This window comes from Cannabis sativa, chromosome 2 (assembly GCF_029168945.1).
Source record: "Cannabis sativa cultivar Pink pepper isolate KNU-18-1 chromosome 2, ASM2916894v1, whole genome shotgun sequence".
Taxonomy (NCBI): Eukaryota; Viridiplantae; Streptophyta; class Magnoliopsida; order Rosales; family Cannabaceae; genus Cannabis; species Cannabis sativa.
The window spans coordinates 54,952,891-54,964,594 of NC_083602.1; the positions used below are offsets into that span (position 1 = coordinate 54,952,891).

The 11,704-nt window shown below is 28.3% G+C and overlaps 1 protein-coding gene across 1 annotated transcript; it reads right to left on the reverse strand.

Annotated features, from left to right (window-relative positions):
- Positions 1-1,033: 1,033 nt before the first annotated feature.
- LOC115720712 (protein CHLOROPLAST IMPORT APPARATUS 2) lies at positions 1,034-2,467 on the reverse strand. Its single transcript, XM_030649879.2, has 3 exons — positions 1,713-2,467; positions 1,365-1,517; positions 1,034-1,267 (listed from the first exon to the last, which is right to left on the reverse strand). The coding sequence occupies exons 1-3, from the start codon at positions 2,376-2,378 to the stop codon at positions 1,244-1,246; spliced, it is 843 nt and encodes a 280-aa protein (XP_030505739.1). The 5' UTR covers positions 2,379-2,467; the 3' UTR covers positions 1,034-1,243.
- Between the last annotated feature and the right edge of the window lie 9,237 nt (positions 2,468-11,704).

An 11,704-nucleotide genomic window follows, 5' to 3' on the forward strand; every position in this document is an offset into this window, starting at 1 on the left:
AAATATTAACTATTTGACATTATTAATATCATATCTCTTATAATAAACATTATTAATTTTTTTTAGTTTCAGAGACACTACATTATTATTATTATTATTATTATTATTATTATTATTATTATAAGAAAAATAAGGTAAAAACTAATTACTTTTGAAAAAACAAATAATATTATTATATTATTATACATCATATTATCAGTCATGTCAAAATTTACTATAAATACCTCTAAAATATATATTATGATAGGAGGCAAATTACAATTTTATTCATTTTATATATATTTATATATATATATATATATATATATATATATTAGAAATCAAGAGTGACGTGATGGTGATGTTGTAAAAGAGAGAAGAGAAAGTGATAAGACAATTATAAATATTAGAGAAATAAAATAGATAGATGTCTGAATTTTATTAAGTTATACTTATACATCTTATTCGGTCAGATGCTTTAAGTGCCAATAAGTGATTTGTAAAAATAAAAAACAAATACTCTTAATGGGTCTAAATCTGGTCCAATCAGATCAGATGTATCATTAAGTGTAAACAAATAGCCCCTAAGACAATATGTGTATCTATATCTTTATTCATTGGATGTGGTTTTATTTTATAAATATATATAATGAGGAAGAATATTGGTTGACTAAGATGGAGAGGGCTGTGGACCACTTCTCACCCCATCACATTATGGACAGCCTCCTCCTGAGTCCTGATACAAACTTCTACCACTTTCAGCTGAGTACACATAATTACACTACACTATAAAGAGGCCCATAATAAACCAAAAAATACATATATATTTACATAAACAATATCAATATATAGATAGATACATATGACAAGGAAGGACCACTTAAGAAATTAAATAACCGTGGGATTTATAATTATCCTTAAAAGTTAACCACTAGATTAAATATTACATGTGTAAGTGCATACGTATAAAGGTTATGTGCCCTAAAATTATTATATATAGATTGTGAACAACAGAAATAATTCAAGATATGGACCTTTCGAGGGAAAAATCATATAGTGCCCTGAACAAATAAACAAATTTAATAAAGCGACTGAAAACATAATTCCACAACTAGCTACATATATAAATATCTATATACATATGTAACTAAAAAGATATTTTGATTATGTAAGAGAAAAAGTCCATATACTGGTGGAGTGAGATATTTTTGGATACTAAATAGATATTTCATTCATACCCTTGTATCAGCACAATTCACTTTAATTAAACTCTTTTCACAAAACGACCCTGCATGCAAATGCAATTATAATATAGTTAAAATAATTTTAAATATATATTTTATCAAATAAAAGAATTGAAGAAGAGAAAAAAGAAAATTAATTACCTTGAGCCTTGGTCTTTTATCTGCATTGAGTTTGCGAACTTGATATCTTATCTTTTTGGAGAAGAGTCTAGTCTGGCGCTTCTCCTTGTACCTAAGAACACTAGCTTCCCTTCTTCTTTTTTCTTCTTCCATTAAAACTGGTACTTCTCCCATCTAATAATCCATTTACACACACATATATACATATATACACACACACAAGTTTTACTCATGACTAATATATTTATACGATGAAAATATGCATATTAAACTAATTAATGACTAATAATAATCTAAATATTTATGCATGCATGCATGATATAAGAAAGTATTAAGAAAAGACACGAGCTTTAATTAATGAATACTAACGTAGTTATTAGAGCCATTTGATGATGCCATTGAAAGAGAGTACTCATCAGCCCAGAGAGAGCCACGATCTGACCAAGCTTCCAAAACCTCTTGATAATTCAAACTCAGATTCAGCGAACCCTTATTATTATTCTTATTATAATAATCATGATCATCCCATGAAAACCCAACTTCCTCTTTCTTAATGGTATTTAGATTATTATCACCACTTCTATAGTGTCTTTCTTGATCATCATTATTCTCTTCTTCTAAATATTCTTCTTCTTCATCATCATCTTCTTCAAAAAAGCACTTGTAATTTTTTTCATAATAATCCTTGTCAATTAATAATGACATATTCTTCTGCTCTGATAATAACACTTCTTCTTCTTCATCATCATCTTCAGCTACTTCTTGATCTCCAATATTATTGGGAAACTTATTCCATTCCATGAATTCCCAGTTAAGTTGACTAACATAATTACCCTTATAATTAGTCAACTTATTATGAACTTCTTCAGCTTCTTCATTAATGCCCAAAATTCTCTCCAAATCTTCCATTATATCAACATCTTCACTCTTCAAATTACTATCTTTGCCCTCGGACAAGTGAGTGGTAGTAGCAATTGGGACTTGTTGTTCTTCTTTCTTTGGGCTTCTTAAGACTAATAAAGCGTTGCAACCCATCTTCACTTCTTTTGTTATGTGTCTCTCTTATTTTTCATTATAATTTTTTGTATATATATGCATGGTACTAGTGCTCAGCATTCTGTAGGTAGTGTAACGATAAATGGATATTATCTCTTCCGTTTTCAAGTTTTCTTGGTCTTGTTTATCCTATGTGGCACCTTATCCTCAACCTATTGGTTGGTTTTGGGCTACAGCTTATAGCTATTGGTGAAAAAATCCACCTTGGAAAGAGGGTTCACAGCCTCAGTGGGGTCCAAACCAATAATTACCAATTACCATTTTTTTACTGTTTTTTCAGGTCTTGTTTTTGTCTCGGGGACCATAGGGTTTTTATATCGGCATGCATATCATCAAATGAAGCACATGCATATATTCAAAATTTTGATAGAATAGATCAAAACTTAATTATATGCTTTCCTTCTTGTTACACAGCGGTAATAATGTTCAAGAAAACATAATTCAAATTAGAATTAATTACAAAATAAAAACTAGAACTTATATGAAAATAGATAAGAATAAATTCAATTAGCTCGAGAATAATTGAATCATGAATCTTTATTGATTGAATAGTCACTAGTACATAATGAGATATGTCCAAGAATACAACTCAATACAATGAAGAATTACAAATAAATGTCTCACAATAAGAAAAAAAATTACTTTAAGAGTGATACTCCCATTACATCCATTCACACCACTTACTGTGATCTTGGACTTTCTCTCTATACTATCTTGGACTTTCTCTCTCTAAACTTAACTCTAAAATCTAAAGTATGAGCATTGGAGATTGTCTTGAGAGAGTAGAGACACTCCTACTTATAGATGTTGGTGTGGGGTTTTCTTTAAGTTGGCGTCAAAGTAAACTGTTATAACTAGCTAACAGTAGATTTTTTAAAATTCATCTGATGAGTGATAAGATGGAACTACTGACTTTTGACAGATTAAGTGAGTTTAATCCCAACAATTCCACCAGATTAGACTAACTTGATCTTTGATCCAAAAGAAATGAGTGAGAACATTAAATTTTTTGAATACTCAACAAGTTTAGACAATGCCTAAACTTGTCTCTGTTGGGTTTTATGCCCTAAATAAAACTCATTTCAATATAATCAGATTTACTTATTAATATAGATCAGAAACAACATTTAATGTTGCATGGTTCACATGATTTATTTCATGATTATATGTACATAATGTATAAATTCATCTGAAACCCTTTTCACATACTTGATCCTGTTTATTGTGCCGTCAACACATTGGAAAGTAAACATGACTATGTGAATAAAGTTTCCTAGATTTATCAGACACAGGGTTTTACTGATATGATAATCTACAACAAGAGTTTACTTGCATTTGGAGAAGTGCTATGTTCTTTCCAGAGCATTGGTTAAAGTAAAGCTCAGGTTGGATGCATGGAGTATGCATCGGAAGGGACCGATATTGAACTTTGACTTAGATTTAATTAAACTTACCGTAAAATCTATTCAAGTCAATATCGCCTAGTTGATCCTAGATCAAATGATCTTAATCCTGTTATGATTAGGCTCAATCTTGAAAGGCTATTCGTGTTCCTTGAATTGTTAGTTAAGCCTACCTTTTGGTCAGGGTGATACGTACTTTTTGGGAACACGGTAGTGCAATTGAGTGGGAGCGCTATCATAAACATGGAATCTATAGCTTCTATCTGGCGAATAGTAAGCAAAGGATGATCTCCTTCGAGCTTGACCAAACGAACATAAATGGTGGAGTACTCATTTCACATAAGCTGAAATATCATTTATACGGGGTCAAGTGTTTTAAGGAATAAATACATTGTAGGGTGTAACGGTAATTTAATCCCTTTACAATGTAGATCATTCATATAGAGGATCATTGATCACATTAGGATTATAACAATGGATAACTAATGATGTGTCTATATGGTGGAACATATAGAGCATTCTATATACTGAGAGTGCAATTCTAAGTTCTATGCGTGGATTCAACAAAGAATTAATAAGTTAGTGAATTTTAGTGCTAAATTCTTGATCTACTTATTGGAAGCTCGGTTATATAGACCCATGGTCCCCCCACTAGTTGAGATAATATTGCTTGTAAGACTCATGTAATTGGTTTTGATTAATCAATTATAATTCTCAAATTAGACTATGTCTATTTGTGAATTTTTCACTAAGTAAGGGCGAAATTGTAAGAGAAAGAGTTTATAGGGGCATATTTGTTAATTATGATACTTTGTATGGTTCAATTAATAAATATGATAAATGACAATATTATTTAATAATTATTTATAGTTATTAAATAGTTAGAATTGGCATTTAAATGGTTGAATTTGAAAATTGGCGTTTTTGAGAAAATCAGATGCAGAAAAGATAAAACTGCAAAATTGCAAAAAGTAAGGCCCAAATCCACTTGTATAGGGCCTGCCACTTTTGTAGGAAATTTAAACTGATATTTTCATTATTTTAATGCCAAATAATTCAAACCTAACCCTAGTGGAATGCTATAAATAGATAGTGAAGGCTTCAGGAAAATTACACTTAAATTTTCTATTTTTCCTTCAGAGAAAAACCTGAGCCTTTCTCTCTCCCAATCTTTAGCTGCCACTTCTTCTTTCTCTTCCCTCTTGAATTTCGAAATTCTTAGTGTATGAGTAGTGCCCACACACAGCAAGTGATACCTCAATCATAGTGAGGAAGATCGTGAAGAAAGACATTCAGCAAAAGGAGTTTCAGCATCAAAGATTCAGAGAAAGAGATCCAGTTCGGTATATTGATAATGCTCTGCTACAGAAAGGAATCAAGGGCTAGATATCTGAACGGAAGGAGTCATTATATTCCGCTGCACCCAATGTAAGGTTTCCTAAACTTTATATGTGTTTATTTCATCGTTTTACAAAGTTCATATTTAGGATGTTAATGAACATACTTGTGAGTAGATCTAAGATCTTGGTAAAATAATTTCCAACAACTGGCCTCAGAGCCATGGTAATTGATTTACTTGCAAGAAATTTGGACTTTAAAACGATTGTTTGTATGTTCTTTGGATGGTATCATGTTGTATTGAGTGTTATTTGATGATTGATTGATGTTTGTGAAATTTTCGTGAAAAATAATTGCGATTTTATCTCTGAAATTATTTTTATTGGATAGTATGGAAAAAATTAAGCAAGTTAGCCTTTTACAGAACTTAATTTGGATTTTATTTGAATTAGTTATGATTTTTTGAAGATTTGAAAAAATCGAAATTTGCCGATTTTTTCCTGCGATCGCAAATCTGTCCGTACAGTTTCGAATTTTTTTGTTTTTCTTCGATTTTTCATGCTTTTTCATGGAATTAACTTCCAATTTTTCGTATAGTTTTGTATTTATACTATTACTATTCCTAATTCAATTCTAATTATCATTTTTGAATTAATTTAATATTTTTTAAATTTAATTCAAGATATTAGTGTAATTTGAATTTGAATAGAATTAGTATCTATCTTCTTGCTTAAAAATCTATCTTATTTTTAAATTTGATTATATCTTCTTTTTTTTTTTTTAAATTTAAGGTCAGATTTTATAAGATATTTATAAAATCTTTTAAGATATTTTTTAAAATATCTTATCTTTTAAGATATTTTTAATTATATCTTATCTTTTAAGATTTTTTTTTAAATCTTTTTAGATATTTTGACCTTATTTAAATTTAAAATAAGATATTTATAATCATGTAATTTTAAATAGATGTAAGATATTTTGCTAACTTTTAAATTTTGTTATTTACTTAAATTAAATTTAAAATCTGAAAAGATATTTCATTTATCTTTTCTAATTTTTATTTAATTTTTATTTTTAAAATAACATTTAATTTTTAAAAGTAGTTAGCAAATTTTTGAAATGATATTTAGGTTGGTTGAAACCTAATTTTTCAAAATTGTAGGTTTAATTTTAAATTTAATTTTTTTTTAATTTTCGAATTTTTTCAAATTCTTTTAAAATTTTCGAAATTTTTTTTATTTAATTAATTATTTTCGAAATTAAATATTTAATTTAAAATTAAATAAATCCTACATCCAACTATCCAGCTAACCTTGTTGCAGGGGTATATGTTTTAGCTTATGTGTAAGTTTTTAAAACCTATTATTACTTGATTGCAAATAGCCATGGTTACCTTTTGCCAGATCTAATGATCTGATGGCTCCCTTGGTCAAGATAATAATTTGTAACAGGTATATTTACAATCTTCTTTCATCTGTGTATGACCTAGCAACATGATAGGACCCATCCAAAGTGTGCCTGTGTGAGCCTATGTGTTTAATTTTATTATAGATGCATATAGGTTAATGTTGCTAAAATAAATTATCATAGTTTTTGATAGAATTTATTTAGGCCCATTTAGTTTTTGGGCCTATTCAATTAATAACAGTTGTTCTTATTAAGGTTAAATTCCTCTCTTTTGGGCCTTGTGTGAGAGTTGGGAGCCATAGAAGTGGGTACGACATACTGAACCCAGCACCCCCTCACACAAACCACCCCAATTGTGAAGGCCCATTTGCCTGATTTGAACAACTGTACTAGGTTAATTACACTAGTTTAACCTAATAAAAATTGATTAGCAACATAATTAATTTCATTTATTTTGAAATTAATTTAAGAAAATTATAGTTTAAAGAATTTTATATTCTAAGCTAAACTATATGTATTTTCTTGTATTTAATTAAATATAGAATTATAACCATCTAGATTCTTTCTGGAACTTAATTTAAATTTTTCATTAAATATTCCTATTTAAGTTGATATTTAGTTATCTTCAACTAACCAACTTAAATCTGAATATCTTTTGAATTCAAAATTTCAAAATTAAGTTGAGGAATTTCAGGCATTGGTTATTAAGATTCTTTAGATATTTTTTAAGTTAATATCTTTTCGAATATTAACTTAAAATGGAATATTTTCAAATTAAATGGTTACAACTTAATTTTTGATATTTAATTAAATTTAAATTTGAAAAATATTTAAGTTCTAGATTTTTTCTAATACAACTTAAATTAGATATTTTTTCAAATTTTGTGGAAAAGATACTTAGTCAAATAAGATATTTTCTAGATAGTTATTCCTAGACTACTTATTATTTCTAATATTAAATAGGAAAATATTATAAATTGTGAAATTAATTATTTATTAATTAATTTTGGTACAATTTATTTTAAGTATATTTTTCCTAGTATTAAACTAGAGATTAATAATTAAGTCTTCTCTACACTTAATTATTTATTTCTTGAATTTAATACATTTAATTAATTTGAAATTTGAATATCTAAGTTGATTTTTATCATCATACTTAAATATTTCTTTTTCATGACATTTAATTAAATAGAAAATTATTTTTAGCTGAAATTTATTTTTCAACTAAATTTAAATAATTTTCAAAATATATTTTTTCTTTATTTTATTAATCAATTTTCGAAATTGCATTTCTTAAATGCTAGAATTTCGAATTTTATCTTGAAAAATAGATTAAGTTGTAAATTAATTATTTATTTTAATTAATTCTTGGATCAACTTAAATCAACGATTTTTTCATTTATTGATTAATTTAAAATAAATTGAATTAAAGTATATTATTAGAAATTGAATTAATTAGTCAAAGGAAAATCTAGATAGGTGATATTTTTGCTTGAAGTATTTTTCTAGTGTATTTAATTAAGTAGAAAATTAATATTTAAGTTGATTTTCATTATCATACTTAAATATTTGAAATTTTTCTTATAAATTTAATTAAATAGGAAAATTATATTTTTTGTTATAAATTAATTTTATTAATTAATTTTTGGCCAACATTAAATTAGAATAATTTTTCCAGGATTTATTTTTTATTTTAACATGCATTTTCGAAAATTGTATCCTTGAATACTTTAATTTTTCGAAATGCAATATATATTTATAGAAAATTAAATTTGAGTTGTAAATTAATTTAAATTAATTTTGTAACAACTTAAATATTTTTTCTAAATATTTATTGGAAATTATTACTAAGATGGAAATAATTCATGTTATTTCATATCCATCTAAGTAAAATTTATAAATATTAAATTAAAATTTATATTTAGAATTTTTCATTCTAAATTGGAAATTTTAATTAAATAAATATATATTTAAAATAAATAGAATAAATAAAGATAATCAAAGAAATACAACTCACTTTAAATAATGAGCTTGATTATTATTAAGATATTCGATCTCCATTGTGGGTTTTACACCGCGTTTGTTTTAGTGAGTAATCCTCCCTAATGGAGGAACGTTCATTAGCAATTTTGCACCGTTTAACCTCGCATGATAAGTAGTTTGTAAGTGTTTTGTATGGTATGGATCACCCTAATGGTGGCGACCATACTTGACTTGCAAATTATGAAACAATGGTGGAAGCTCATAAGATAGAATTGCCTTGACTCTCGCCTAAACGGGACAACGCTGAATTCCAATCTTGATCGAATAAAAGGTTGCTAGAATGGTTATCATTTTAGATGAGCTGACAACTCTATTCAATGGATGATGGTTTGACTCTCGCCTAAACGGGACACTGTATCAGTTTGTTGAAAAACCTTGGAAATTATTTAGGATTGTAAGTTTTAGTATTTTCACTAGTCATTCCTACTTGCTATATGCTTATAATTTCTGAATTGTGTATGAATTTATATTGAACCATGTTATTTTCTGTTATTAAGTTGTAGTTTAATTTCGAATTTTCATTGTTGGTCTAACATGTTTGTTTTTCTAATGAGATAAATCCCTAATGGATTTTCACCATTAGACATACATAATAGTGTTAGATCTCGAAAGATAAATATTGTATATGCGACATCTAGCTGTTCATCAATTGATGACACCTTAGACTAGTATTTTTACGATATGAAACAAGAAGATTGTATAAATAAGATTACTTTGACTTTCGCTAATCGAAGCATCGTTGGATTCTTATTTTAAACGAAATTATCCTAATTCATCTTAGCTTATTCATTTCGAATTAGCTTTAAAAACATATCATTGGATGAATGGTCTATAAATCATTTCATGTCATTTTATATGACGCATATGATTATAATCCCGAAATTGTATTCCCAATTGATATAAATTCTCAATCTTAGAAATCTCCTACTTGTATGGGCAAATCTGACTTAGAGTTTGTATTAGTAGTGGTGGTCCAAGAAAGAATTACTCATTATATTTGGTTGAATTGAAGTCTTTGACTTTAATTTTAGAATCCAAACAGAAATTTTTCTTATATTTCTAATTCCAGAATACAATACAGTTACACTTTCTCAAGTGTTTAATATCCATCTTCTATTAATGGATTAAACCTGTATGGAATATGAGTTAGGTATTCTGTGACCAGGATCCACTTGAAGTATTCTAAGAACTCTTTGATGTAACTAAACCTATGTCATCAATAGACACTACCATTTTTTTTAATCTATGGCATTTGTATCTTGTTCATAGTGGATTTGACAAGATCAATCTCTGCAAAGAGTTAATATGCCTATATCCAGTGAAAGTAAGTTCATCTCATTCGCAGATGGATGCACATTCAGGGGTGGATATGAGTTTTTCGTTGTATTCTTAAAACGATAACTCTAGATTATACCTTAAGCAAAGAAATTTGAAATGTTTGAAAATTTTCATTAATTTCTAGTTATGGTTAAAACCATTAAGGTAAGTGGTTAAAGATCTTGCGAACTGATAGGGGTGGAGAAATAGTTAGTAGATATGCAGTTCAAAGATCATTAATTTGATTTTTGAATTATATCCAAACTTACCTCCCCAGAAATTTCGAGTTGCATATTGATGATTAGTTACTAGTCGTTGCCTAATTCCTTCTATGGGAATACAATTTCAGAATGATGTAATGGTTGTATACTTAATGTAAATCATTACTAGATTCATGGATGACCTAATCAAAATCTTAAGAAAAGCTAGAACTGTAAACCATGGTTAGTTAGCTATTCTAAGTGATTAGGGGTGGACCATCCCATTGTCAATAGATAAGAAAGTGTTTGTTCAAACAAATACTACTTTTCTAAGAAAATGACTAAGTCTGAAAAACAAGTAGCAAATAAAGGAGATATTTAATTCTTGATTCCAAAAGTGTTCTATCATCTTATTTGATATATGATGATCCCACTGCCTCTGTTGTCTTGTCACAACCAAAGAGATCAATACCATTTAGTTTTCTTCGACATAATTCACGGTACCTTGTCGTAGTGGGAGAGTTTCTAGGAACTCACCTTCTTATGACTTGGGAGACACTAGTGATTTAAATCCATTGTGAGTTTAAACAAATAATGGATTGTCAAGATAAGAAAATAAGAAGAAAGCCAATAGAACTATGGTTTAATTCATTCACATGGAGTAACCTAAAGTTTTCTATTACAAGGACATAAAAGGAAATTTTTGTTTATAAGTCTATTCAATGGACTTAACAAAACTTCCTGTTCCTAGTATTATAGGTTTGAGTTTATCTAAACCTATGGCTTGTGGTATACCTGGTAATTACTTACTCTAATGCAAGCAACTTACTTTAGTAAGATGTTGAAGCATTTTCTTTCTAATGGCAATCTATAGAAGCTTCACAACTTCTTAGGTATAGATTTTATTTATCTAAGGAAAAGTCTTAACTATTTCAGAAAAGATAAAGCCATGAAAGAATTTCTTACATCAACAGTGAGAGGTCTTAGATATGCTTTTGTATGCCTTAGACCAGACACCTGCTGTTGAGTGGGAGTAATGAGTAGGTATCAGATTAATCCAGGAGAAGAACATTGGAAGACAATCAAGTAAATCTTAAGATAAAGAAGAGGAACTATATGTTAGTCTATAAGGGTGTGTTTAAAACTCTTAGACTGCACCATATTAGATTTCGAAATTTGCCTTTGTGCTAGTAAATCTTTCTAATAAGATGGTGGTTACTCTGGGGGTGGAATAGTGATTTTGGAGAAGTGTAAAAACCTATCTGAAGTCTCTAGGTCTACCAGAGAGAGGCTGAATGTTAAAGCTGCAGGAAAGGTACTTATTCAGTCTAAGGAAAGTTCTATACATTTTTGGCATCATTCCAAACTACCTTAAACTACTAGTGTTAATTTCCTGATTAACCAAAAGTAGTTGCCAAAGGTATAGAATCCAGTATCCCAAGAGAGTAGACATATAGAGAGGAATTTCACATTATCAATGATTTTATGATTAAGGAAGAGTAATGGTGGAGAAAAGGTTGTGGTTAATTAACCCTTTCAGATCCTATTACGAGGAGTTTACTACTACTACACTTGATTTGTATATCAAGGTGTTGAG

Excerpts from the sequence above, each read along its gene's own strand:
- LOC115720712 (XM_030649879.2), bottom strand. The coding sequence starts at position 2,378 with ATGGGTTGCAACGCTTTATTAGTCTTAAGAAGCCCAAAGAAAGAAGAA. Across the intron at positions 1,518-1,712 it reads CAAATGGCTCTAATAACTAC|ATGGGAGAAGTACCAGTTTT; the intron begins GTTAGTATTCAT and ends ATGGATTATTAG. Across the intron at positions 1,268-1,364 it reads ATAAAAGACCAAGGCTCAAG|GGTCGTTTTGTGAAAAGAGT; the intron begins GTAATTAATTTT and ends ATTTGCATGCAG.